General features: G+C 38.9%; 16 protein-coding genes across 16 annotated transcripts; 7 read left to right on the top strand and 9 right to left on the bottom strand.

Annotated features, from left to right (window-relative positions):
* Positions 1 to 739: 739 nt before the first annotated feature.
* On the top strand, positions 740 to 1723 carry FSF1 (Fsf1p; the record flags this gene model as incomplete). Its single annotated transcript, XM_056231445.1, has 1 exon — positions 740 to 1723. One exon carries the CDS (start codon positions 740 to 742, stop codon positions 1721 to 1723), a length of 984 nt encoding a protein of 327 aa, XP_056085263.1.
* Positions 1724 to 2181: 458 nt separating this feature from the next.
* VPH1 (H(+)-transporting V0 sector ATPase subunit a) lies at positions 2182 to 4704 on the top strand (the record flags this gene model as incomplete). Its single annotated transcript, XM_056231444.1, has 1 exon — positions 2182 to 4704. The coding sequence occupies one exon, from the start codon at positions 2182 to 2184 to the stop codon at positions 4702 to 4704; it is 2523 nt and encodes an 840-aa protein (XP_056085262.1).
* A 188-nt stretch (positions 4705 to 4892) lies between these two features.
* On the bottom strand, positions 4893 to 6377 carry PAC1 (Pac1p; the record flags this gene model as incomplete). The annotated part of the gene is made up of 1 exon (XM_056231443.1): positions 4893 to 6377. One exon carries the CDS (start codon positions 6375 to 6377, stop codon positions 4893 to 4895), a length of 1485 nt encoding a protein of 494 aa, XP_056085261.1.
* A 1530-nt stretch (positions 6378 to 7907) lies between these two features.
* On the top strand, positions 7908 to 10019 carry HRK1 (putative serine/threonine protein kinase HRK1; the record flags this gene model as incomplete). The annotated part of the gene is made up of 1 exon (XM_056231442.1): positions 7908 to 10019. One exon carries the CDS (start codon positions 7908 to 7910, stop codon positions 10017 to 10019), a length of 2112 nt encoding a protein of 703 aa, XP_056085260.1.
* Positions 10020 to 10315: 296 nt separating this feature from the next.
* PNT1 (Pnt1p) lies at positions 10316 to 11584 on the bottom strand (the record flags this gene model as incomplete). The annotated part of the gene is made up of 1 exon (XM_056231441.1): positions 10316 to 11584. One exon carries the CDS (start codon positions 11582 to 11584, stop codon positions 10316 to 10318), a length of 1269 nt encoding a protein of 422 aa, XP_056085259.1.
* A 241-nt stretch (positions 11585 to 11825) lies between these two features.
* On the bottom strand, positions 11826 to 12146 carry RBL2 (Rbl2p; the record flags this gene model as incomplete). Its single annotated transcript, XM_056231440.1, has 1 exon — positions 11826 to 12146. One exon carries the CDS (start codon positions 12144 to 12146, stop codon positions 11826 to 11828), a length of 321 nt encoding a protein of 106 aa, XP_056085258.1.
* A 289-nt stretch (positions 12147 to 12435) lies between these two features.
* Positions 12436 to 13731, bottom strand: DSE3 (Dse3p; the record flags this gene model as incomplete). Its single annotated transcript, XM_056231439.1, has 1 exon — positions 12436 to 13731. One exon carries the CDS (start codon positions 13729 to 13731, stop codon positions 12436 to 12438), a length of 1296 nt encoding a protein of 431 aa, XP_056085257.1.
* A 531-nt stretch (positions 13732 to 14262) lies between these two features.
* GPN2 (GTPase GPN2) lies at positions 14263 to 15306 on the bottom strand (the record flags this gene model as incomplete). Its single annotated transcript, XM_056231438.1, has 1 exon — positions 14263 to 15306. One exon carries the CDS (start codon positions 15304 to 15306, stop codon positions 14263 to 14265), a length of 1044 nt encoding a protein of 347 aa, XP_056085256.1.
* A 350-nt stretch (positions 15307 to 15656) lies between these two features.
* Positions 15657 to 16667, top strand: RPN8 (proteasome regulatory particle lid subunit RPN8; the record flags this gene model as incomplete). Its single annotated transcript, XM_056231436.1, has 1 exon — positions 15657 to 16667. The coding sequence occupies one exon, from the start codon at positions 15657 to 15659 to the stop codon at positions 16665 to 16667; it is 1011 nt and encodes a 336-aa protein (XP_056085255.1).
* A 199-nt stretch (positions 16668 to 16866) lies between these two features.
* GCD1 (translation initiation factor eIF2B subunit gamma) lies at positions 16867 to 18594 on the bottom strand (the record flags this gene model as incomplete). The annotated part of the gene is made up of 1 exon (XM_056231435.1): positions 16867 to 18594. One exon carries the CDS (start codon positions 18592 to 18594, stop codon positions 16867 to 16869), a length of 1728 nt encoding a protein of 575 aa, XP_056085254.1.
* Positions 18595 to 18871: 277 nt separating this feature from the next.
* RPT4 (proteasome regulatory particle base subunit RPT4) lies at positions 18872 to 20185 on the top strand (the record flags this gene model as incomplete). The annotated part of the gene is made up of 1 exon (XM_056231434.1): positions 18872 to 20185. One exon carries the CDS (start codon positions 18872 to 18874, stop codon positions 20183 to 20185), a length of 1314 nt encoding a protein of 437 aa, XP_056085253.1.
* A 71-nt stretch (positions 20186 to 20256) lies between these two features.
* Positions 20257 to 20913, bottom strand: HNT3 (DNA 5'-adenosine monophosphate hydrolase; the record flags this gene model as incomplete). Its single annotated transcript, XM_056231433.1, has 1 exon — positions 20257 to 20913. One exon carries the CDS (start codon positions 20911 to 20913, stop codon positions 20257 to 20259), a length of 657 nt encoding a protein of 218 aa, XP_056085252.1.
* A 160-nt stretch (positions 20914 to 21073) lies between these two features.
* On the bottom strand, positions 21074 to 21559 carry CDC31 (centrin; the record flags this gene model as incomplete). Its single annotated transcript, XM_056231432.1, has 1 exon — positions 21074 to 21559. One exon carries the CDS (start codon positions 21557 to 21559, stop codon positions 21074 to 21076), a length of 486 nt encoding a protein of 161 aa, XP_056085251.1.
* Positions 21560 to 21877: 318 nt separating this feature from the next.
* TRE2 (putative zinc metalloprotease) lies at positions 21878 to 24307 on the top strand (the record flags this gene model as incomplete). The annotated part of the gene is made up of 1 exon (XM_056231431.1): positions 21878 to 24307. The coding sequence occupies one exon, from the start codon at positions 21878 to 21880 to the stop codon at positions 24305 to 24307; it is 2430 nt and encodes an 809-aa protein (XP_056085250.1).
* Positions 24308 to 24462: 155 nt separating this feature from the next.
* On the bottom strand, positions 24463 to 25287 carry OSW1 (Osw1p; the record flags this gene model as incomplete). The annotated part of the gene is made up of 1 exon (XM_056231430.1): positions 24463 to 25287. The coding sequence occupies one exon, from the start codon at positions 25285 to 25287 to the stop codon at positions 24463 to 24465; it is 825 nt and encodes a 274-aa protein (XP_056085249.1).
* Positions 25288 to 25535: 248 nt separating this feature from the next.
* On the top strand, positions 25536 to 27533 carry SEC63 (protein-transporting protein SEC63; the record flags this gene model as incomplete). Its single annotated transcript, XM_056231429.1, has 1 exon — positions 25536 to 27533. One exon carries the CDS (start codon positions 25536 to 25538, stop codon positions 27531 to 27533), a length of 1998 nt encoding a protein of 665 aa, XP_056085248.1.
* Between the last annotated feature and the right edge of the window lie 114 nt (positions 27534 to 27647).

Below are 27647 nucleotides of genomic sequence, written 5' to 3'. Positions count from 1 at the left end.
TGCTATCTAAATCGAGCCTATATCAAAATATGGACAGATGAGCTTGCGTCTTTCACTGCTTCTACGGTTTGCGATGAGATGAGCATTCAGAAAATTTTTCAAAAATTTTCCAAAGGTAAGCCGGGTAACAGAACACCACCCAACGTTCGTGAGAAATACTAATGAAAAATGCCACATCCGGTCGGACAATTGATGTTGCATTCTCATGAATTAGTGAACCCTTGCTACAAGTAACTATAAATAAAATGAAAAAGTATATCTCACTTGCGCAGCTACCGATCTGGACCAATGGGAAGCGCTAAAAGAAGCACCTGTGAGAAGTGCCCAGAACAGTATGAGGACGCTCATGAGTGTGGGAGTTGCTCTAGCTCTTCTTTTCCCCTCTGATCACCTACGGATGTAAGATGGCACAGTGAATAGAAGGCATGTTTAATATGTATCATGCCTTCCTAGGACCGAACCTAATGTTTAGTAATAACGCTGAGAGAAACAAAAACCGGGAAATAACCGCTGTGCCGCCGCCTTTTATACCAAGTCAGCTCGACTGTCCGAGATAAAAAAAAACTTTTCTCTCCAGCACCGTCTTCCGGTACCGGAGCGTCGCTTCCCATTGGGGTAATCGAAGAAGAGATTGTTAGGTCTTCGTAATTGCTTGTAGTTTTGAACGCTGTCTATCTCTTCAATCTACAATGCGGAGACCACACATCATCAAAACAGAAAGCAATCAACACAGATAGCAATGGCATCATCAGTTCCTGGACCCATTGACTTACCCGAATCACGCTATGATTTGTCCACATACTGGGGCAGAATCCGCCATTGCGCCGAGATTTCGGATCCCACCATGCTGCTAACCACTGAGAAGGACCTGGCCCACGCCAAGGAGATCATTAGTGCGTATCGTCATGGCGAGTTAAAGGAAACCACCCCGGAGTTTTGGCGTGCCAAGAAGCAACTGGACTCTACCGTGCATCCGGATACGGGTAAGACGGTTCTTCTGCCCTTCCGTATGTCTTCGAACGTGCTGTCTAACCTAGTTGTCACCGTTGGGATGCTGACGCCAGGTCTGGGGACCGCAGGGACCGTGTTCTGGCAATGGGCGAACCAATCGTTAAACGTTGCCGTTAATTCCGCCAACGCGAACAAGTCTCATGTCATGTCAACATCCCAATTACTTACCAACTACGCTGCCGCTGTGACAGCGTCCTGTGGTGTTGCACTGGGGTTGAACAACCTGGTACCCAGGTTGAAGAACATTTCTCCGCATTCAAAATTGATCTTAGGCCGCCTGGTGCCCTTTGCCGCCGTTGTCACTGCCGGTATTGTCAATGTTTTCTTGATGAGAGGCAACGAAATCATGAAGGGTATCTCTGTGTTCGACGCAAACGGCGAAGAAGTCGGGAAATCGAAGAAGGCTGCCTTCATGGCGGTGGGCGAAACCGCTTTAAGTAGGGTTATCAACGCTACTCCAACCATGGTCATCCCGCCTTTGATTTTGGTTAGACTACAACGCAGCGTCCTAAAGGGTAAGTCTCTTGGTGTGCAAACCCTGGCTAACCTCGGGTTGATTTCAGTCACAATGTTTTCTGCTTTGCCATTTGCGTTAGGTATCTTCCCTCAGAGACAAGCGATCCACTTAAATAAATTAGAACCTGAACTGCAAGGCAAGAAGGATAAAGACGGGAAGCCAATTGAAAAAGTCTACTTTAACAGAGGTATCTAGAAGCAAAGCTACTAATTTATATAATTATAGAAAGAATGACGGATAGTCATCAAAGAAATTCAGATGAATAGTAATACATTTGTATATTACTTAACAGATGGTCGCTAATACTACAATAGTCGGCAATTGTCATGCACCAATATTATTACATCACGAGGGTCAGTATCACCATATACGATGCGTTGCGTCAAAAAAAAAAAAAAAAGAAAAAAAAGAAACTCAGATAAGTTGATATGAAAACCTTTTTTTCCTGGTTGCAACCCTTTTAAAGGTTACAAACAACAAGGTTCTCACCATACAAATCCATAGCCTTTTGTTTCTCAATACTTGCTTAGTGGGCTACTAGAGTAAATTTGCTAGTTTTTACCTTTTCTATACAACAAGTTGAGGTCAAGCTTTTATATCTCTTTTCATTGAATCGAAGAAAAATACATTGATAGTAACACAAGAGAAATAAGATGTCGGAGAAGGAGGAAGCGATTTTTCGCTCTGCTGAAATGGCCTTAGTCCAGTTCTATATTCCTCAAGAAATTTCAAGAGACTCCGCCTACACCTTGGGTCAATTGGGCCTCGTGCAATTCCGTGATTTGAACTCTAAAGTGCGTGCGTTTCAAAGAACTTTCGTGAACGAAATTAGAAGACTGGATAACGTGGAAAGACAGTACCGTTACTTTTATTCTCTTTTGAAAAAACACGACATAAAGCTTTATGAAGGAGGTACGGACAGATATTCGGATGGCTCAGGTGAATTGTATGTTCCACCAAGTGGCTCTGTGATAGACGACTATGTTCAAAACGCCTCTTACCTGGAAGAAAGGTTGATTCAAATGGAGGACGCAACTAATCAAATTGAAGTGCAAAAAAATGATTTGGAACAATACCGCTTTATCTTGCAATCAGGTGATGAGTTCTTCTTGAAAGGGGACAACATTGACAGTACCTCTTACATGGATGAAGACATGATTGACGCCAATGGAGAAAACATTGCAGCTGTTATTGGTGCTTCTGTGAATTATGTTACTGGTGTCATTTCAAGAGATAAAGTTGCCACTTTAGAACAAATTCTTTGGAGAGTGTTAAGAGGTAACCTTTTTTTCAAAACTGTTGAAATTGATGATCCTGTGTACGATGCCAAGTCAAAGGAATTCAAACAAAAAAATGCCTTCATCATATTCTCGCATGGTGATCTAATCATTAAAAGAATTAGAAAGATTGCAGAATCGTTGGACGCCAGTTTGTACGAAGTTGATTCTTCCAACGAAGGTAGATCACAACAGTTGGCGAAAGTTAACAAGAGTCTGACTGATTTGTACACTGTTTTGAAAACCACCTCCACTACTCTGGAAAGCGAATTATATGCTATTGCCAAAGAGTTGGATTCTTGGTTCCAAGATGTTACCCGTGAAAAGGCTATTTTTGAAATTTTGAACAAATCTAACTACGATACGAATAGAAAGATTTTAATTGCAGAAGGTTGGATTCCAAGGGACGAATTATCCATCTTGCAAGCTCGTCTTGGTGAGATGATTACCAGATTGGGTATTGATGTTCCATCTATCATTCAAGTGTTGGACACAAATCACACTCCACCTACTTTCCATAGAACCAACAAATTTACCGCTGGTTTCCAAAGTATCTGTGATTGTTACGGTATTGCACAATATAGAGAAATAAATGCTGGTCTACCTACAATTGTGACTTTCCCATTCATGTTTGCTATCATGTTTGGTGATATGGGTCACGGGTTCTTGATGACTTTAGCCGCATTGTCTCTTGTGCTAAATGAAAAGAAAATCAACAAAATGAAGAGAGGTGAAATTTTTGATATGGCCTTTACCGGTAGATACATCATTTTGTTAATGGGTGTCTTTTCCATGTATACAGGGTTTCTCTACAATGATGTCTTTTCCAAGACAATCACCATCTTTAAGTCAGGTTGGAAATGGCCTGATCACTGGAAAAAGGGTGAAAGTATCACTGCTACTTCTGTGGGAACATACCCTATTGGTTTAGATTGGGCTTGGCATGGTACCGAAAATGCTTTGTTATTTTCGAACTCGTACAAAATGAAATTGTCAATCCTCATGGGGTTCATTCATATGACCTATTCCTATTTCTTCTCCTTGGCCAACCATTTATACTTTAACTCCATGATTGATATTATTGGTAACTTTATCCCTGGTTTGCTATTTATGCAAGGCATTTTCGGTTATCTTTCCGTTTGTATTGTTTATAAATGGGCCATCGATTGGGTCAAAGACGGAAAGGCTGCACCTGGGTTGTTGAACATGTTGATCAACATGTTCTTATCACCAGGAAACATCGATGATGAATTATACCCTCATCAAGCAAAAGTCCAAGTGTTCTTGTTGCTGATGGCCTTGGTTTGTATTCCTTGGTTGTTATTGGTGAAACCGTTGCATTTCAAATTCACTCACAAAGAGAAATCTCATGAACCATTACCATCAACCGAAGCAGATGCTAGTTCGGAGGATTTGGAAGCACAACAGCTGATTTCCGCAATGGACGCCGATGACGCTGAAGAGGAAGAAGTTGGTTCTGGCTCTCATGGTGAAGACTTCGGTGATATTATGATTCATCAAGTTATTCATACAATTGAATTCTGTTTGAACTGTGTTTCACATACAGCATCTTATTTACGTTTGTGGGCCCTATCATTAGCACATGCTCAATTGTCTAGTGTTTTATGGACAATGACAATCCAAATTGCCTTTGGATTCAGAGGGTTTTTGGGGGTGTTTATGACTGTTGCACTTTTTGCCATGTGGTTTGCCCTAACATTCGCAGTCCTAGTTTTGATGGAAGGTACATCTGCCATGTTACATTCCCTACGTCTACATTGGGTTGAATCTATGTCCAAGTTTTTTGTGGGTGAAGGTTTACCTTATGAACCATTCGCATTCGAATACAAAGATATGGAGGTGGCTGTTGCTAATGCAAGCTCTTCCGCTTCAACTTAAGATTTGAGGACCTTTCAAAAGCGAACATTTTCAATACTTGAATAAATAGTAAGTGATTTCAATTATATATTAGATATATTATTATTGTTATATACTATTAATGCTAATGCAGTAAGGTATTTTAAAAAAGCACTCCAACCAAAAAAAAAAAAAAGGGAAAAGGTAAGGAAGGAATGGGAACGCCAGCGTTATCTCATAAAGACGCCAAACTTACAATCTAAACCTCCTGTGACCATAATTTGCCTTGGCAAAACATTAGGATCGAAGTCTACATCCAGGTCCAAACAATTGATAAATCCTGAATGCAAATCTTTCCAAGAATGTAAGCATTGCCCGGTGTTCATATCCCAACATCTAACGGATTTATCATCACCGCAAGAAAACAAATATTGACCACGAATACAAACGTCTCTAACCCATGAAAGATGGCCCTTCAACGTAAGAATACATCTAAAATTGGAATCTGTAGGATTCGGTATGGGCGCTCTATGGGCCATTAACCTAGGTAGAGGTATTTCCCAAATTTTTATCGTTCTGTCTCTTGATGCCGAAACGCAATACTGCATCCCCCAATTTTCGTATTGAGGGGTTGATGGAGTTCTAAATCTCGTGTTTGCTGGGCCCTCAATAAAATGAATGAATTTCACCTTTTCTATGGGAAATTCGTGGCCGGTACCCACGCTGAGACCATTGCCTGATGGCCAGTGTGTCAGTCTTAACGTCGTATCATGGGATCCGGAGATGATATAGTCCCCAAGAACGTCTATGGAACGAACCCACTGAGAATGAGGTTGAAATGATTTCAGTGACCAGCCGTTATGGAAGTCCCACACCTTAACAGTCTGATCCCTGGAACAGGACGCTATAAGGATGTCATTGTTTTTCTGCCAAATTTTCACTGCGGAGACAATGTGTTCATGGCCTAGTAGAGACCTAATTTCTTGAAATTTACATTCGTCAGAAACCCATTTGAAAACATGGATCTGCAAATCCTTGGATGCGGTGACTATCACCAAATAGTTTTTCTTGCTGGAGTTTGTGAAATTGGTAAATAATACATCGATGGAAGTAATTGCCTTCGTATGGGTTTGTAAAGACGCTAGAGGGATGGAGTAGTTCAATAGGTCGAATGCGTATAATTTGCCATGATCCGTGGCTACAAACACTACTGGTAAATTAGGGTGCAACTTGATGGATGTGACTGATGATTCGACGTTAATTAAGTGGCTTGGTAAATTCTTCGGTACCCATCTCAAAACGTCTTGAGCGCGGGTGCCATTACTTGTAAGAGGCATGAATTGTGATAGTTCTGACACTTGAGAGTGCAAATCGTTTATCTGGGATATGAGGGTCTCCGTGTTTTGCTCCAAGTCGATGATTTTCCGCTGCAATCTGACGATGGAATTCCATTTCCTTGGCAATAGTAATTCGTCAATTTTTACCGTACTTCCGCTGTCAGTATCATCGCTGTTGATGAATTCCTGCTGGTCCACAGGTTCTTGTAAAAGAAACGTTGATAACGTTACAATGGCCCGTCGAACACTCTCATAATCGTGTACTTGCTTGTGTTGTATTGTTCGTTTATAGTTCCAACTCAAATATCGTAATACACTTTTATCGAGGTCATTTTTCTGTGTATCTGTTAAGGGAAGCTGCTGCTGCCAATCGTTCATATCTGTCCTCTTTTTTCACTATGCTTGAAGGTTAAAGAGATATATATACATACATATACATATACCTTAAACAGTAAGTGGAATCTGACCGATTTACCAATGACTATTTGGGACGATGATGGTCCCCACGACACGATTACGTATATGCTTGCCAGACAAAAAGAAACAACTGCGATATGTACGGTATACAAACAAAAAATATTTCAAAACACCCACATCCCACGTCCCATGGCGCAGAAAACTGCAAGAACGATGCCATAAGGGGAAGTGCAATGGTGTCCAGAGCCAAGTGCAAGCACTCTTTCAGGAAGCCGCACCAGGACCCAAACGTAGTTTACAAAGAAGTACTGAAATATCTTCATCCGCATTATTCACCTGTCGTTATGCTGCTGTTACCATGACGACCGGCCGGGTACCTAGCGGCTGCTACGCTAGTGTCGAAAAAGCAAAGAGGAAAGAGAAATGTCCGGCACGCAAAAAGCCTGAACGGGTTTTTTTTTTCGTTTTTTTGTTTTCCGGCTTTCTAGAAGCCGGAAAAAGAGGCAAGTTACAAGTCGACGTGGAGCCAGAATTAAAACCACGCGGACAGGATGGACCGTAGTTTGTGCCGCCGGATCCCCGCGTATAATCCGTGTCACGGTAAAGGGCAAAATGAGTTTATCCGAGCGGTTTATGAGAAGGGTCTTATGCTATCACGCACTCTAGTGTGTGCCTTGCTTTCCTAATACTGCCACCAAACCTGTGCTTTTTTTATCTTGTGCGCGCATGTGTGCGTGTGCACTTTTTTTCCGTTGGTGCTTATTCGCTACCATCTCGTTGATCCATGAATCACAAACACAAGCCGGTTCTGCTCACTATACAAAACAGACTTGTGCCTTGATTCATATATCCGTCAATAATGTAGCCTTCCTCTATCTTCTCTTTCTTTGCTCACCGTACTCCTGCATCAGTGCTTTCGCCTCTTATATCGCCAACTAACGGTTATTCTTCCGTCCGACCCCTACACCGTCACTCGCCCCTTTTCTTTTTCTTCGCCTAGTTCTATTTGGCTATATATCCCACTTCAACATAATCTACACAAGAAATATAGTGAGATTCAGCTTATACGGCCAGCTATACAATTGGATTTAACAAGGAAGCACCAGACAAACTTCCCCCACCTAACGGTTTTTTTTCCAAAGGGAGTAAAGTTCGTTTATTCTTCATTTACACAAGGTTTTCAGTTTTTTGGGCCTCTTCGTTTTCCCGTTTTTTCAAAAAGCTTAGAAATCTTCACCTCCTATTTTTCCAGAATCGCACAGAATTTCCAGATTTTAAGAGTTTTCTACCTTGCTCATAAAGAAAGTGTTAAAAGTAATAAAAAACGGACAGTGGTAGCGATATACACCAGTTTTGAAGACTTTTTTTAGATCAGAGTTCAGTTCAATAGCATTATTTGATTACTATTCACTGGTGCCGTTAAAGTTGATCTGGACAATAACGATAGCACCCTAATTATAATTTTACGGTCAAACAGTTCCTCGTATAAACATGCCTAACCTACTGTCGAGAAACCCCTTCCACGGTCATCATAATGATCACCACCATGACCGTGACGGTTCATCTAATAATCCGCCGCAGTTGATCAGAAGCTCTAAATCTTTCCTAAATTTTATTGGTAGAAAACAAAGTAATGACTCATTAAGAAGCGAGAAATCTACCGATTCCATGAAATCTACCACAACTGCCACTAATTATACTACGACAAATCTCAATAACAATTCTCATAGTCATACCAACACGACTAGTATCTCAACGAACAACAATAATAATTACAGTGAAACAAATCATCATCATAATATCTCTCACGGACTCCATGACTATACTTCCCCAGCATCACCGAAACAAACACACTCCATGGCAGAATTGAAAAGGTTCTTCAGACCCTCTGTAAATAAAAAATTATCCATGTCCCAACTTCGTTCGAAGAAACATAGCACCCATTCCCCGCCACCATCGAAGTCAACTTCTACAGTTAACTTAAATAACCACTATCGTGCTCAGCATCCCCACGGTTTTACAGATCACTATGCTCATACCCAATCTGCTATACCGCCGAGTACAGATTCCATCTTGTCTTTGTCTAATAATATCAACATATATCATGATGATTGTATTTTGGCTCAGAAATACGGGAAATTGGGTAAACTACTGGGATCTGGTGCAGGCGGGTCCGTTAAAGTTCTTGTAAGACCTACTGATGGTGCTACTTTTGCCGTTAAGGAATTCAGGCCAAGAAAACCAAGTGAGAGTGTAAAAGAGTATGCCAAGAAATGTACCGCAGAATTTTGCATCGGTTCAACTTTGCACCATCCAAACGTCATCGAAACTGTTGACGTGTTCTCTGATTCCAAACAAAACAAATACTATGAAGTCATGGAGTATTGTCCGATTGATTTCTTTGCCGTTGTCATGACGGGTAAAATGTCCCGCGGCGAGATCAACTGTTGTTTGAAACAACTGACCGAAGGTGTTAAATATTTACATTCCATGGGGTTAGCACACAGGGATTTGAAGCTAGATAACTGTGTCATGACATCTCAAGGTATTTTGAAGCTAATTGATTTTGGTAGTGCTGTTGTTTTCAAATACCCTTTTGAAGATGTCGTAGCAATGGCCCACGGAATCGTTGGTAGTGATCCTTATTTGGCGCCAGAAGTAATCACTACCACCAAATCCTATGATCCTCAATGCGTCGATATATGGTCTATTGGGATTATATACTGTTGTATGATGCTTAAAAGATTTCCGTGGAAGGCTCCGAGAGATTCTGACGATAATTTCAAATTGTATTGTATGCCAGACGACGTAGAACACGATTATGCGGAATCTGCCAAGCATCATGAAGAATTACTAAAGGAAAGAAAAGAAAAGCGTCAGAGATTTTTGAACCACAACGATTGTTCTACTATCAGTCAACAGCAACCAGTTCATGAATCAAACTCGAACGCGGTTCAAAATCAAGTCCCAACTCCGACACCTACGCAGGACAATAAGAACAATAATAAGCCTGAAGTAGAAGGACAAAACACCGAAGATGACGGCAATAGCGATCATGGCAAAGAAAGTGCGCCAAATAATAGCAACCAAAGTGCCAAAATCGATATTAAAGCGGATGGACTAAAGAATAACGACATACAAGTTCCAATTGGTGCTGACATGGATGCCCATACTAATGCCGATTGCAATGCTAACACTGACTGCAACACTAAAGTCAACACTAGTCCTGATGTAGCTGCACAAAACCATCAACAACAACAACAACATCAACAACATCAACATCAACATCAAGACAAACCTCATAGTATTGCCTCTGATAACAGGTCAGGTCAACAACATAGAGGTCCTCACCATAAAAAGATCATCCACGGCCCATACCGCTTATTGCGTCTACTGCCTCATGCTTCAAGACCCATCATGTCTCGAATTCTACAAGTGGATCCAAAGGAAAGAGCTACCTTGGATGAAATTTTTAGTGATGAATGGTTCGTGTCTATTGCCGCCTGTACTATGGATTCAAAAAATAAAGTTATCAGAGCGCCTGGTCATCATCATACGTTGGTTAGAGAAGAAAATGCTCATTTAGAAACCTACAAGGTTTAATACGAACTATCAAATTATTTTCACTTCTTTCCACCGATTAATTTAATTGTATTTCCTATTTTTCTTTTTACTTTTTTATTTTCCAATTTTGAAACGCTTGACGAAAGTTTATATATTATATATACCGAAGAGTATTATTATACATACAATATAGAGGAACATCTCCCTTTGCTCCAAAAGCAAGAAACCTTACCATTGATAACAGGCTAAAATTTAATATGAAATAGAGGGGAAATAATACCATTTGAAACACTATATACAAGTAACTTGATATTATGCGTATTTTTTTACCTGCCCTAAATATCATTTGTGATTATAAACTCTGGATTATACTTCAGCAGTGAAATATTATTAACTCCCCATTTCTCGCTGAACATATGCTTCCCGTTAAATGAGATAGTATCGTTATACCTTAGGGACCAGTAAAGAAACAGTCTCTTCAGTAAGATTTTTTGTCCTAATGTATCGCTAACCATCTCATTTAAATCATCGCCCATTAGGTAAAGTTTCCTTTCGAGTATACAATTTACCAATTCTTTATCACTTAGAACAATCTTAATCGTCTCACTATCAGTTTTGAGTATACCTTGCAACAGTAGCCAGTCATCGATTAGCAAATATTGGTAAATTTTCTCCACCTCATTACAAAGTAATTTTTGTAGTTTTAGTTTCTTATAAATGCATAGTTTCCAGCTTGATACCATACTTTGAGGGAAGTTTTTCAAAAAGCCATGCAGATTTTCAGTAGAAAGAGAATACGGTGGTTCATACTTTATAGTACCTTCTTTACTAAACTCTAAAGGACCCAGGCCACAATTGGCATTTGCACCTGTAGTGGCCTGAATATAAATGTTAGAAAGCTTCTTGTACCCACCTGGAGTCAAGCAATTGTATGGACAGACACGCGGAAAGAATATAAAGATCAATGCGCTTATCTCTTCGAATATGAATACCAAAGTGAAAAAAACCGGTAATTTCCAGATTTGATCTCGTCTAATCAGTTCTACAAGCTCCTTTCTGTTGATTGAGAATGGCTCTGAAGCAACCCTTACAGATTCTTTTTTGGGCGATAACGAAGACGACAATTTGATGTTAATTTCATTCATTTCAATTTCACGCATCAATTTGGCCAGGGCGCCATTTTTTATGTCAATTCTGCGTTCTACGCTTCTTGTATCCCAGTATACTTTCAATGTGTCCTGAATCCCCGTTTTGTAACTTTTCAAAAGAAACAATCCAATTCTAAACCAACTTGTAAGGAATTTTCTCCATTGACCAACTTTAGTGTCTGATTTTACCCGCTCTATGATCTCTTGCTTGGGAAACTTGGTCATCGGCAAAGATCGAGTTGAGTTTAGAGTTGAAGTCAAATGCTCTGAAGAATAGGAAGGTGCTGTATTGGCATTCCAATTAACATCCTGCACTACCTGAAGCATCCCTGATTTATAACGACCATTCAAGGCTTCATATAATGGCGTCTTCACTAAATTGTGTAATTGTATTGAGCCACTTTTCGTCACCGTTGATATTTTGCACGTTCGTACCATTGTGAGTCGAAAATACATAGCAATGGTCTTCCCTTTTCTCACTCAGTTACACTAAAGTAATAATGTCTTTCTTAGCTAAATAAACGGCTTTTTGTATAGCAGCAACTTCATCAAAAGTCGCTATAGACTTTCTTTCATCTTAAATGATACTCGGCTGTTTTCTAGCGAGATTTATTATTTATCCCAATATGTTCGTATTAAAGAAGTATAAAAATGTGCAGGGAATAGGAAGAAAAAGAAAGAAAAGGTGATCTATAGATTACTTAGAAGCGAGTAATTCCTGGGCGGAAATGATAGCTGACTCTGCATCACCTATATCTTCAGTACCTTGGTATGTCTCTAAAAATTGCGCTAGATCCTCTTTAAATTCTCCGATCTTCTTATACAAGGTAGGCAGCAGTCTTTTAGTGTCATCAAGAACTTCTTCTTGTTTCTTCAAATCATACGGATCAACCAATTTATCTTCTTTTAGTTTCGCCACATGAGCTTCCTGGTCTTTTAGTTCCTGTTGGTAATAACCTTCCTCTTTGGTCAGTCTCTTCAAGGCCTTAATCTTAATGTCTAATTGTGTGGGTGCCATTAATACTGATATAATGTTTGTGTTGATTTCGATCCTTGTATTCAAGCATGAAATTATAATGATATCCATCTATACAATCTGCATGTTTATAAATAGTTGCGCTGGTTCTTCATTAGAGGCTTCGGCGGGTAATAGATGATGCTAAATGCACGAAACCTGGCAGGTCATTTTCTGTTCAAACTGTGACACTTTTTTTATTGACGGTCAATCTTAATGCTACTCTGTTGTCCTGTTTTAACCATGTTATCCTTTCAAGCCTACGTCAGAGTTGATGAAGTTAAAAAATAGCCTAACTGCTGTATATGCTACTGCTGCAGCTCGCAATATCAATCCTGTCAATTTTTTCTTGTAAAATACGGAAAGTTCTATACTCCCCATCGTCATCATTCTCACTTTCATCATCTGAGCTCATGATATGCATTATATTAGGTGGTTTAAGAGTAATTTTTTCTAATTTTCTTACAGAAAGCCCGTTCTGAAGTACACTGCACGGTGATTTGGATGAGGGTTTTGGAAGTTCATCATGTATATCCAGGTCTTCCACCGACACAGTTGAAGGCAGAGTCTCTACTGCGGTAAAATAACCTTCTCCATTAGTGCCATCAGAGACTATGGATGACACCATTGCACCTTTGTGGGCCCTCCCCGCTGTACTTTCCAACTCAGGCAACTCGTCTTCTGAACTCCAGTGTTCAGAATACATGCTGCCACCAGATGTGGAGTATTCAGGGCTGGAGATGGTATCATTCAATGCGTTGGTATTGACAGTTTTTGCTTTTGGTGTTGCAGACGAAAATAAAGTCTCTGTATCATACGGACAAACAATTTGCGGTGTTTGGAACGTTTCCATCTTTTTTGCCACGTATTTGGAGGAGCATAAATCAATAATTCTATCAATTTCCGAATTTAAGGCAGTGAAGTTTCTCGTAGGTACATTCTCATAGGCTGAGACGATCTCGTCAAACAAAATTTCACTATCACTTTTGCCATACTTGTTTTTCATATGGCGATCTTGTGTTTGATCCTGCATGACTGAAACTGGATTCATTGCAGTGCGAGTGTGTACAGGCATTACAATCGGTGCTGGTAGGGGAACGAAAGCTCTGTCAATAATGTGATCCAGACGTTCCACATGCTCACTAGGTCTCGGTACTTTGATCCTTGGTAGCTTTGACCCACGTAGGCTCTTTCTTTGAATTGGAAATGATCCTACCCTTTTTGTCTGTTGTGACCGCAATCCATTGACTTGAGGATTTGTTGCTGCCTTAGAAACAGGTGAATGCTTATGATTTTTTTCTTTGATTACGTCAAGCTTGGAACATGGTTTCTTCTTGAAATCATGCAAAAATAACTCTGGAACAGATTCTAACCGTTTCCTCAATGCAATTGTACCGCCGAACTTCCTGGATATTTTTTTCTCACCATGGTCGTTACTCAAAACTTTGTCTTCACCATCATCATCATCTGCAAAATCTTGTGGTATTACTGGCAGGTGCTTCAAATCATCCGATACTAGTGTTAGTGATGGCGGCCTGATTGCATCAACGTTTCTTTCAATCTTGTCACCCAAAACTTTTTTTGGCATGACTATTTGTTATGTAGATTATTCTGACTACTTTATCTCGACAAGCATGAACGGTTTACATTATTTTATAAATGAAAGTTTGAAGAAACCACTAGAAAGAGTAATCGACTTCCCTTCCAACATTTTATATTAGGATCAGCGAAAAATACCTTAGAAACCCCGCACCGGTACTTTATTTCAGTTCCAGACAACATGGTTGGTGCTGATCCCTTCAACTTCTTGTTCCATTTGGTACAGCTCTTTGTCATTTCGCTGGTTTTTTTCCCTCCCGCTTTTACTGTCGCCGTCGCCAAATAAATGGCTGGCTAACCCAGTTCTGATATTTAGAAACGCTGGTTCAGAAAGCGAACGGCGACCCATCCAGAATTAAACAAATCGTTTACAATTTGCTGTATAACTTGACCTGCAGCCTGCAGGGCCCTTTCATAATGCTCCTCTTATTACTTATATACGTATATATCTGCGTACATGACTTGAATGTTTGAATTAAATTGATAGTGGAAAGTGGACTAGGCAAGAAATACGGCACCGCTATCTGACAAACTCCGTATCTTGCTTTTCTTCCCACTCCTTTAATGCATTTTCCCATTCATCTTCTTCTTTCACATCAACCGTTTTATTCTGCAGTTCTTGTTCTTTTAACAGCGATGCACGCTTCTCTTGTTCTTCTTTATCATACGTTTCTTTATTATCTATCCACCTATCCTGTATGTCGTAGTTTTCTAACAATGCACCTTCTCTCGAAGCTTCGGCCCACACTGTATCACCTCCAACTTCGGATGCTCCGAATATGTAGCCATTCGCTTTATCAATAACACCCTGGAGATTTATCATACTTTCTTTGTCATCCACGGACAGAACCTCAAAAGAAACTAAGTTAAAATCGGAGACTAATTCTTTGATCGTTTCAGTCAACTTACTATATTTTTTTCCTAGAACGCTAGAGCCTTCCTTTTCAATATATGGCTCCAAATGATCTAGCTCCTGGACCTCTGTATAATAATCCAATCTGAAGGGTAATTCCCCATATGATTTTAACATATCTATTTTGGAAAAAACGTTTATGTGAGGCAAATCCATCATTAGCATGGACCTTAATGCCAGTAGCAAAATTGAAACATACTGAGAAGGAGATGTCATATAAAAGCAATCAATCAAGTTTACGACACAGAATCTCATATCCAATTCTTTCTCCATTTTCTTGAAAATGCTAAATAAAGATGAATGGTGCGTGAATAGCTCAACTTGTCCAGGACAGTCAAACACAAGGTAGGCCTTTTCTTCTTCTACAAGTGACTTGATCTGTAATATGAATAGATCAATGGAGTTATCTAGGGATTCAACGGCATACATTAAACCACCATTAGGACCCAACTGTTGCTCCTGCATAACCTCTTCCAAAGTTATAAAATCTCTAATATCTACAGCACACGGATAAGGCAAAGCATCATTAGCGGGATCCATATTCACCACTTGAGAATGTCTTCCAATGGCGTTGAAGAACTGCGAACACCCGTTACAATACGTTGACTTTCCCGAGCCTGGTGGGCCGATAACAATTTGAGCAAATGGCATTTATCTGTAGTACAATAGCAAACTCAAATCTCTGCCACATCAACAGTGAAGGAGAAATGGTCGTCTTATTATATCGCAACAAGAGTTTATAGCCTTTCAATATAGGCATCACTTATTTCCAAATGAGAGATATAAATCACTTATTACGAAAGTTCGATCATAGTGAAGTCGGGGACCTTCCAGTGGCAAATTGTTATTCAACTGCACATGATGTATAGTTACAATTAAGCTGTCAGTAACTAACAATCAAACTTTATAGAGAGATCAGATCCTTGTATACCTAGTGTTAATTGAAAGTGGGTCTTTCGAACTATTAAAGAGGAAACGAAAAAAAAAGAATACAAACCACAATGTCTTTACAACACGAAAAGGTCACGATTGCACCACTGGTCTTACTCTCTGCTTTAGACCATTACGAGCGTACACAGACAAAAGAGAAGAAAAGATGCGTAGGGGTCATCCTGGGTGATGCTAATACTTCCACCATTAGAGTCACCAATTCTTTTGCTTTACCATTCGAGGAAGACGAGAAGAATCCTGACGTGTGGTTTTTAGATCATAATTATATTGAAAACATGAATGAAATGTGCAAAAAAATCAATGCCAAGGAAAAGTTAATTGGCTGGTATCATAGCGGTCCTAAATTAAGGGCCTCCGATCTCAAAATTAATGAATTGTTCAAGAAATATACCCAAAGTAATCCATTGTTATTGATTGTTGATGTTAAACAGCAGGGTGTTGGCTTACCAACAGATGCATATGTCGCCGTCGAACAAGTTAAGGATGATGGTACATCAACGGAAAAGACATTTTTACATTTACCCTGTACCATTGAGGCTGAAGAAGCTGAAGAAATTGGTGTAGAACACTTATTGAGGGATGTGCGTGATCAAGCAGCGGGTGGTTTGTCCATCAGGTTAACCAACCAATTAAAATCTCTGAAAGGATTACAAAGCAAATTAAAGGATATTGTCGAATATTTAGACAAAGTCATCAATAAGGAATTACCAATAAACCATACTATATTGGGCAAATTGCAAGATGTTTTTAATCTCCTACCAAATCTTGGGACACCCGATGAGGGTGAAATGAATATGCAGGACCATGATACGATTAAGATTTCAAACAACCTACAGAAGGCTTTAACTGTAAAAACTAACGACGAATTAATGATCATATATATAAGCAATTTAGTTAGATCAATTATCGCGTTTGATGATCTAATTGAAAATAAAATACAGAATAAAAAAATTCAAGACCAAAGAATAAAGGATAAACAGTCAAAAGAGTCTGACGACGTTGAGAGCGGTGATAAAGAAGCATCTGCATCATTGATCCAACAGAAGAATAAGAAAAAATAATTTAAGAATTAACATAGTATAATATATGAAATAGATGTGTAAAAAAGCTGTGTATCAGTACAACATGTTAATTTACTCGAACATAACTGTGCTTTTTTTTCGATCTTATGAAAAAAAAGCTGAATAATAACTTTTACTCTCGTTTATTTACTAAGCTCTATTTCTATTAATAAGTTTTGGAAGTATACAAGACTTCATATTAACGTTCAAACAATCCATCATCCTCATATTCATATTCATCGCTATCATCGGAACCTTCATCACTTCTTTCATCGCTATCAGTTTCTTCCGCAGTTTCACTGTCACCAGCGATAACACTGTCATCATATATCAATTCGTCGTCCTCATCACCATTCAAATAAACGTTGGCCAACGTTTCGCCTTTGAAGTTATTTTTAGGCTCTACCGCGTAATGACCTTCAATATAACAATTGACGACTTTACACTTAGAACCAATTTTGGCCATTGGTCCGACAATACAATTCTCCAAAATCACTTCATCACCTAATTGAACACCCGGGAACAGGAGAGACCCTGCAATACGACATCTAGAACCTATATTGGCGTGACTACCGACAACAGACATTTTGACATTACTATGGGCGGAAATCTGACATTTGGGGTCAACGATGGCATCAGCACCAATGGCGGCGGATTGAATTTGTATATTTTTAGTAAACATCGCCTGAGATTTTATCTTTAGTACGAATCTGTTAGCATCCATGTATGCGTTCAAGTTATTGGCTCTGATGAACGAGGTTTCTTCTGGTAGAATGAAGATACCTATTGGTTCTCTTAGTTTAGAATGTTTCCATGAACGGCGAGATAAATCTCTAAAGACTTTACTTAATGACTTATTGCAGTTTATTGGGTCCAAGATGAGGTCATTCTTTTTCTTGAAATACGTGGGCTGAATGGATGTGATTGGAGGTTTATAACCGTCGTCGTCATCATGATTACTGTCTTCATCATCATCAGCCATAGGAGGGTTGTATTGCTGTTGATTTCCAGTAAATGGATCTTTGAATGAAGCTTGTCTTGACATTGATTGAGATCCTAATTTTAGCAACTGACAAATTTCAAAAGAGCAGAAGTAAATAAATGAATTCAGTAATTTAGTAGAAATAGTTAGATTAGGGTAATTCCATACTAAATGTGATCTGATCTGTAGATATTTAGTCTTCGTGACGTCTCTTTGAGAGTAAACGTCCAATAGTATTGGCTGTTTCTCCGAGTCGTCGTTTTCTGAATATACTGTGAAAAATTGCTGTTGCTTTTGCTTCTGCTGTTGCTTTTTATCGATGCTACTATCCAAAGAGTTCTTATAGTAGATAGTCATTGCTAGATTATTATCATCCCTATTCCTGAACTGATCGATCAAGACTTGTGGAGGTATATCAGTGACGAAGTCACAGGGCAAGAGTACGAAGTCACTATTGATTCTGGGTAGTAGCTCCTTTTGCAAGGATTCACCTGTAGAATTTGCCTTAGAAGGGATGAAATTAATTTTTTTAGGATCTTGCAAGTGGTGACTGTGGTTAGAATTCGATAGAGCCTTATAGATCAATTCGAATTGTTGTTCTCTTAGGGACAGAAACGAAGCCAATCCACGTTCAATCAGTTCGATCTCGTCGACGGGTGCGATCACATTGATCTCTTTGAAATCCGCTTGGTCACACCAATCCAAGACGTATTCGATCATGGGTCTGTTGCCTATGGGCAAAAGAGCCTTGGGCAAGCGTGTAGAATGTTGCATGAACTCATTGATTACACTTGAATCTAGCGCGCTACTAGAAAACTCATTGAGCTTGTCACCGTTCGTGGCAGTTGTGCTGTCCTTGTTTTGCGTTTGAAACGGGAAATCTGGCTGTGTAAAAGGGGCCAAACTAGAACCCTTACCACAGAAAATAAAAGCTTGGATGGGCATTGCGACGACAATGGTAAAAGAGACTGGCTGGCGTTTTAGAATTGGTTCAATGCACTGTCCCATTCTTCTAATCATCCACAACTATCTTATTGTCACATTTAACTATAGTGATGAGAAGTGAAAATTTTGTCACGGGCGGGTGACCCACGGTCAAGTAGAATTTGCCACCGAAGAAAGGGAAAGGGAACTTTAAAGAGCACGGTGAAGTTAATTAGATCCTATAACTTACGCCATCAATTACCGATAGCATAGTAGAGCAGAGTAACGTACAAGAAGGATGAGTGAGGAACAGGACCCCCTATTAGCAGGATTGGGAGAAACGCCCATCGATAACGGCGCACAACAGCCACAGGACCAACAACCAGAGCAACCACAGGAAGTAGAAGGGCCAAATGAGGAGGAACCTCCGAGATTAGATCCTGAGCAAGAGGCTCATAACAAGGCCTTGAACCAATTCAAGAGAAAGCTGCTAGAACACAGAAGATACGATGATCAATTGAAGCAGCGCCGTCAAAATATACGAGATCTAGAGAAGCTATATGACAAGACCGAAAATGATATTAAAGCTTTGCAAAGTATTGGACAACTGATTGGTGAAGTTATGAAAGAGTTGTCTGAAGAGAAGTATATAGTTAAGGCCTCTTCAGGCCCACGTTATATTGTTGGGGTGAGGAATTCGGTAGATCGTTCCAAGTTGAAGAAGGGTGTCAGAGTCACTCTGGATATTACCACTTTGACTATAATGAGAATTTTACCAAGAGAAACGGATCCATTAGTGTACAATATGACCAGTTTTGAACAAGGCGAAATCACTTTTGATGGTATCGGTGGTTTGACTGATCAAATTAGAGAATTGAGAGAAGTTATAGAATTGCCATTGAAGAACCCTGAAATTTTTCAAAGAGTCGGTATCAAACCCCCAAAGGGTGTACTACTATACGGACCTCCTGGTACCGGTAAAACTTTATTGGCCAAGGCAGTTGCCGCTACCATTGGTGCCAACTTCATTTTTTCCCCTGCGTCTGGTATTGTAGATAAATATATTGGTGAGTCTGCCCGTATTATCAGAGAAATGTTTGCATACGCTAAGGAGCACGAGCCTTGTATCATTTTCATGGATGAGGTAGATGCCATTGGTGGCCGTAGATTCAGTGAGGGTACTTCAGCCGATCGTGAGATTCAGCGTACATTAATGGAATTATTGACCCAGATGGACGGGTTTGATAACCTGGGACAGACCAAGATTATCATGGCTACAAACAGACCAGATACTTTAGATCCCGCTCTATTGAGGCCCGGTAGATTAGATAGAAAAGTAGAAATTCCGCTACCAAATGAAGCCGGTAGATTGGAAATTTTCAAAATCCATACTGAAAAAGTCAAGAAAACTGGTGAGTTTGATTTCGAGGCTGCTGTGAAGATGAGTGATGGTTTCAACGGTGCTGATATTCGTAATTGTGCTACTGAGGCTGGGTTCTTTGCCATAAGAGAGGACCGCGATCACATCACCTCTGACGATTTAATGAAAGCTGTAAGAAAAGTAGCTGAAGTTAAGAAATTGGAAGGTACTATAGAATATCAAAAACTATGATTTTCAAAAGGCATATACATATATATATATACCAATAATAAAATTAAATGCAAACATAACAGAAAGACGTCTTATTTGAGCTCAAAATGGTCATTGAACTCCAATTCTAAATGTTTTTTCAATGACGTAAATTTATTACTAAAATTTTCGTGACAATAGCAGCAAACCAAATCATGATTTTTCAAATACTTTGTTTCAATGTCCTTATCACTTCCCAACGATTTTTTTCCTAGTGGTAAATCATCCCAATCAATGAAAAATGCAGAATTGAATGAATTATAGTGTTTTTTGTTCTTCAATTTTACCGAATGGAAATCTCTGGATAATATGTGTATATGTAAATTGGCCATTGAAGGCACACTGTGTATCCCAATTTGTACGAATTTTCTTACAAATTTGTCTTTGTCCTCTAGAATATCACCGTCCCAGTTTGGGTCATTGTCATGAACACTTTTCTTCACTCTGAACTTGTCCCGCATATGTCTGAAAATATAGTTAGTTGCAGAATGAACGTATGGCCCGAATTCGTTCTTGAATTTGGAATCAATTACCTTGGTGGGATGACCCCTACTCAACTGTGTAGATCGTGGTAAGATCAATAAATGACACTCTGATTTAGGAAACGAGTCCTTGATGATGGAGACTTTGTCGTCAAAGTAAATGACCGTACCATCATCCATGGTTTCTGGATTGGTGACGTAATGCTTCAATGCATATCTCCACGACATTTAAATTCTTTGCCTTTCCTTATTGTTGTCTTACGGATGTAATTTGGTGTCGCAACTTTTTTTCACTAAGAAAGCTCAAAACAAAAAACAAAATAGTCCTGTGAAAGATTACAAATATAGTTACAAATCATTTTTTTATAGATTATATATATAGCAAAGATTAACTATCGGTGCAAATAGCTATGAATTCGTTTTCATTGATCTCGCCATCACCATCTAGATCAAACTCTTCGATCATCGCCCTTAACTCTTCATCTGTCAACGTCTCCCCCAACTCTTTAGCCACTCGCCTTAAGTTCTTGATGCTTATCTTTCCTGTATGATCATCATCGAACAATTGGAATGCTCTCTTTATTTCATCTAAGGGATCTCTTTTCAATATTTTCTCCCCCATCACAATATAAAAATCATCATATTTCATCAAATGCCGTCCTTCACTGTCATATTCATCTATCAAGTCAAGTATCTCCCTCTTGGGTAACTCAAATCCCAAGGCCTTCATGGCAACTTTCAATTCATGATAGTCAAGAAATCCATCATTGTTCATATCAAACAATGAAAAGGCCTCATATATTTCTTGCTTTTGCTCCTCTAATAGCTCATGATTCAGCGGACCAGACTGTAGCGATGATCTGTTCTTACTCATGATGTATGGTTTACCTCTTTCCCTTTTTTGTTTCTTTCCCTCTCGTTTAATTATCTCTCTTTTATATTTACTGTGTACCATTCCTTTTTTTTCTTCTTTATTTCGCTATAAGCCACCAACATCTTAAAAATTTAGTGAATAATTACGGCATCAGGCGGCATTTCACTAAGCAAAAGCATCTCCTGCAGTGACAAATCATCTGCTTTCTAAACGTCCCTCGCTTCAGAGGATATATCAGGCTACTTTAGGCTATTGAAATCCCGGACCTATTAGCAAACCGAGGAAGTACTTTCCCGGTGTTGAGATTAAGCAATTCAAATGAGCAGCAATTATCAACCACTGGCAAATACAGACCTTGGTCATGAAAACGCTACACCTGCTGCATCTTCGTCGCATACCCTGTTGATGAATCAACATTCTAATGATTCCCCTGTCAATTTTGACAACGGTACAGATACTAATATAACGCCCCCGCCCGAACCACCTTCATATGAATTTGATATAGAGGATCCTCATAGCGATCTTCACAAAATATCACATTTACAGAGGGTATCCATCGGATTTCAGGAGAAAATCCTGGAACCTTTAATGGAGAACATTATTCATCCATTTTTTCAGATTTTAAGGTTTATTCAAGATAAGGCAGACTATTACCTAAGTAAAATTGGAAATCCCTTCATACTTCGAAGATTCTTTTACATTATTTTAATGTCATTTGTTGCATACTATGTCCTATCGAGTGGTTACTTGCTCAACGAAAAGGCGTCGGGATCAAGAGGAATGTTTTTTCAACACGATATACTTTTCCAATATGCCAAGAAATCTGTGGATTTGGCTAAATTTGAGAGAGATTTGGAATACATCAGTAGCATGCCCCATGCATCCGGCACGAAGGGTGATGCGGCGATTGCTCGGTATATTCAGGACTCCTTTAACAATAACGGGTTAAAATTGGTTAAGGAGATGGAATACCCGGTTTATTCTAATTATCCAGGTAATGTATCGATTTCGTATTATGATAACAAAAATGAAAAACATGATTTGAAACTCTCCACAGAAAACTTTAATCCATTGAGCTCCAATGGTGAACTGTCCAGAGTGAGCTTAATTTATGGAGGCAAGGGCACCACAAAAGATTTACAAAATCTAAAAGACTCAAATACGATAGAAGATGGGAAAGACTATGTGCTTTTATTGAAATATGATAAAATAGTAAGTCAACAAGTACTAATAGCCGAGAAATTTGGCGCTAAAGCTATAATATTCATATCTGAACCATATGGTAAAAATATAGACGTCGTTCAACCCAAACCTGTAGGCTTACCACAGTATTCGACTGGTGATGCACTTTCGCCAAGTTGGCTCAGCTCTGTTGAAGACCAAAAAAACGCCAAATACTGGCGTTTAGCTCATATCCCCACCGTCCCAATATCCAGTAGACAGGGTCAAGAGCTATTATCCCATTTATTTTCAGGTGATAGAACAGTTGATGGTGATAAAAACTATGACAACAATAATGAGAACGTGGCTGATGTCTTAGTCGATTTGCTATTGCAAACTAATGTCAGAGAAAGGCATTCAGTCTCTGACATTGTTGGTAAGATTGAAGGTAGGGAGCAGTCAGATAAAGCGATTATAATTGCTGCATCGAGAAACTCTATTAACTTTGGAACTAGTTATCCCGACTTCGGTACATCTGCATTATTATCCATATTACAGTTATTTCAAGAGCTAAAATATAAGTTTGATTGGAAACCATTGAGAAACATTTACTTTATTTCATTTGGTGGTTCTGAGCTCAATTATGCTGGGTCTTCTGGGCTCATTCAGCAAAGACTTATGCCATTAAAGGACGAAATCTATTCCTTGATTGATATCAGTCAATTAGGGATACCGTTGGATAACGATGATGAGAACGGAAAAACAAGAGGAAAGCTAAATATTGAGACACATCCTTTATTAAAGAAGTTTTTCAAAAGTAAGGACGGACATCCAAACTTTGATGTATCTGTGGAAAGTGTTAGACATTATGGTGATTGGACTCCATTTCTGGCAAATGGTATTCCTGTGTCTGTGATATCCTCTGATTCAGCGAGAAACCGCTTTCCTCCAATTGAAACTTCTGAAGATACGTTTGAACACTTTAGAGATACTTTGGAAGATGAACGAAACCAACAGGCTGTAAGCGATTTGTTAATATTTCTTTTGCATATTTCCACAAAATTGGTTGATGACCCATTATTACCTTTCGATATAGTAAATTATGTTGAAGACATTGATGAACGATTACAAAAGTTAGAGCAAGAATATTCTGGGAAATTGAACTTTATATCAGTTATTAATGGTTTGTTATTTTGGAAAAAAATCGGTAACGAATGGGCGTCGTGGACTCAAGGTTGGGAAAATATTGTATGGTCACACGGAGATGGTATAGAACCCTCGCTACTTTCAATTCACAGATGGACATGGAACAAGAAATTGACCAATATTGGTAGAAGAACGTGCTCTCCAGCGGGTCTTCCGAATAGAACATTTTACAAAAACGTTTTATTTGGACCCACACTGATGCAGGAAGGAAGTTCTAATAATGATGAGGGTGTGGACTTTTGGACTTTTCCTGGGGTAAAGGATGCGATTTATGATAACGATTGGAACAGAGCACAAGAACAGGTTGATCTCGTCGGTAATATACTTCATCAGTCAGCTGCATTATTTGTCGAGGAGACTAATGACATCGGTTATAAATAAATGGGACAGAAAAACAAGAGCAAATATATATCACACATGCAAAAAAATATGTCAATAAAGTTTTTATCTTTGATTATGTAGTAAATCGTACGCAGGCATGTTTACTTTCATTTTAGAAGTGTTTTACTTGCTTTTTTCTTTGTTTGTATATAGTATTAAGTAACATGGGAAAAGGAAACAATACGAGAATTTTGAAATCCGTGTATCACAATCGTCTCTGTATTTTCTTTTGTATTATTTTTCTCCTTTAAAGGTTGCCCTTCGAAAAGCTTCTCAAGCAACTTACCTTTCTCAACTATGACATTATTTTGTCGTTGGGAAGGAAATTTTTTAGAATGCCTATGCAAAGTATGGTAATCGTTTACTCTAAGGGAATGATTATCACCAAAATTGATGTACACTGAAGCAGAATCTTCTTCTTCAATTATTTCTGGCTGAGTTCTTCTCCTGTTATCATTATCTCCCAATTTGTAACTTCTTATAGTATTCTTGTCATGAAATATTATTTTCACATCAGCATGTTTTGCTGTAACTTTTTTGATTTTTCTAACAGTTTCTGCACAGTGCTGATGGCTCTCCTCTATATATTCGTCCTTTTTTCTTAAGTCCTTGCCAAAAAAATCATTGCAGTAGAATCGCAGAGCATATTTTCTTTTGCTCAACTTTAAACGAGACAAGCTATTCCTTTGTAGTACATACACCCTTGGTGATTCTTGGCAGCCCTTTGAAAACCTTGCTATTAAGAGTGGCTTCCTTTTGGCGCTCCTTGGACACAAGCCAGAGGGCTCGTTTATCATATCCTCAATATGTATTCCTGAAAGAGGACTTAAGTTATAGCGAGTACCGTACTGATGAACGTGCAATTTGTGAATATGCCACCTTCTCTTCAATTTCTGACAGCTAAAACATTGACGCAGTCGAAAATACAGGTAAAGAAAAAGACCAGATCTGGATTTTCTTGGTGACGGTGGTGCCCTCATCCTTATTACACACTAAACGGCCTGTCTTCACGTTCATCATTCATAATGTCACAACCTGAAGTTATTACTGACACAATCCTTCTTATAACGCGTATTGGTCACTCGCCACGGAAAGGCGTTTTGAAAAATTTGTCTTGAACACGTCGAAGATCAGCAAACGAACAAAAGATGCGACTTAAACAATAGTAAATTGCAATTGATTAAATAAACGCTCATAGTGTAAAGGAAACATTGTATAGTACACCACAATGCCCACAAATTACGAATATGATGAGACCAGCGAGACGTGGCCGTCTTTCGTCTTGACTGGGATCTTGATGGCTGTAGGACCCATGACACTGTTTCAAATATACCAAATTCTCTTTGGGCCCACGGATGAAAATGTGAATTCAGGGAATCGGAAAGAGTTGAATGAGGAAGTCTTCACGAAGGTGAATGAAGAATACACCAGCGATGAAATCAAACGGTTTAGAAAAAAGTTTGACAGGAATAGTAATAAGAAGTCCAAAATATGGAGTAAAAGGAATATCATAATTATATTCGGCTGGATCTTGGTTGCAGTACTTCTGCAAAGGATTAATAGTAACGATGCAATTAAGGGTGTTGCTACAAAATTGTTCGATCCTTATGAAATATTGGGTGTCTCAACTAGTGCCTCTGACAGAGATATCAAATCCGCCTATAGGAAATTATCAGTTAAGTTTCATCCTGATAAATTGGCTAAAGGTTTAACACCTGATGAAAAGAACGTGGTGGAAGAAGCTTATGTGCAAATTACAAAGGCTTATGAATCTCTGACTGACGAATTGGTGAGACAAAATTATTTGAAGTACGGGCATCCAGATGGTCCACAGTCTACTTCGCATGGTATTGCTTTGCCAAGGTTCCTGGTGGATGGAAGTGCATCTCCACTATTGGTGGTTTGTTATTTTGTATTATTAGGTTTAATCTTGCCATATTTCGTTAGTAGATGGTGGGCGAGAACTCAATCGTATACTAAAAAAGGAATCCACAATGTGACGGCCTCTAATTTTGTTAGCAACTTGGTCAATTATAAGCCATCAGAAATTGTTACTTTAGATTTGATCTTACATTGGTTATCTTTCGCTAATGAATTCAAGCAATTCTGCCCAGGATTACAGCCAGCAGACTTTGAAAAATTGTTGCACGATCATATCCAACGCAGAGATAGTGGTAAACTTAATGAAATCAAGTTTAGGATAGTGGCCAAATGTCATTCTTTACTGCATGGGTTATTAGATATTGCCTGTGGATTTAGAAACCTGGATATTGCGTTGGGTGCAATCAATACTTTTAAATGTATTGTCCAAGCTGTGCCATTAACACCGAACTCCCAAATTCTTCAGTTGCCCAACATAGATAAGGAGCATTTCAGTAATGAATCCAAGGATATCCATACATTGGGTAAACTATTTACTTTAGAAGATGCCAAAATTGGCGAAGCTCTTGGCATAAAGGATCAAACAAAGTTAGACGAAACTTTGAGAGTTGCATCATATATTCCGAACTTGAAAATCATCAAAGCAGACTTTCTTGTTCCAGGCGAAAATCAAGTTACACCATTGTCTACCCCATACATCTCTTTAAAAGTACTCGTTCGTTCTGCTAAGCAGCCATTGTTACCTACTAGTTTGATTCCTGAAGATAAACTAGTGGAATCTCAAGATTTTGAATCTCAGAGAGATCCATTTGCAATGATGAGTGAACAACCAATTGTTCCATTCTCATTTGCCCCATTTTTTCCAACAAAGAGACGTGGTAGTTGGTGCTGTCTGCTGACTTCTCAAAAAGATGGTAAAATACTTCAAACACCAATTATTATTGAAAAACTATCCTACAAGAACTTAAATGATGATAAAGACTTTTTTGACAAAAGGATAAAACTCGACTTGACCAAAGACGATAAGTTTGATATAAATGATTGGGAAATTGGGACCATAAAAATTCCGTTGGGCCAACCTGCGCCTGAAACTGTTGGGGATTTCTTTTTCAGAGTAATTGTTAAATCTACAGATTATTTCACCACAGATTTGGATATTACTATGAACATGAAAGTCCGTGATTTGCCTGTAGTAGAAGAGGAAGTAGATATTTATTCTGAAGAAGAAGAAGATGACTACTCCAGTGATGACAATGAAAGTGAAAGTGATGACCAAAGTGATGCTAGTGACTATACTGATATCGACACGGATACTGAGGCTGAAGAGGACGAATCAACTGAATAGAAAATTTTAGTAACGTATAGTTTTTAATTTTGGCTACTAGATATATTTTTCATCTTTATATACATAGATATATATAAAACAAAATAAAAAAATACAAGAATTTTCCAACCATCT

Source organism: Saccharomyces kudriavzevii (assembly GCF_947243775.1).
Source record: "Saccharomyces kudriavzevii IFO 1802 strain IFO1802 genome assembly, chromosome: 15".
NCBI lineage: Eukaryota > Fungi > Ascomycota > Saccharomycetes > Saccharomycetales > Saccharomycetaceae > Saccharomyces > Saccharomyces kudriavzevii.
Note: the sequence above shows the minus strand (reverse complement) of the source record. Positions and strands in the feature narration are given on the sequence as shown.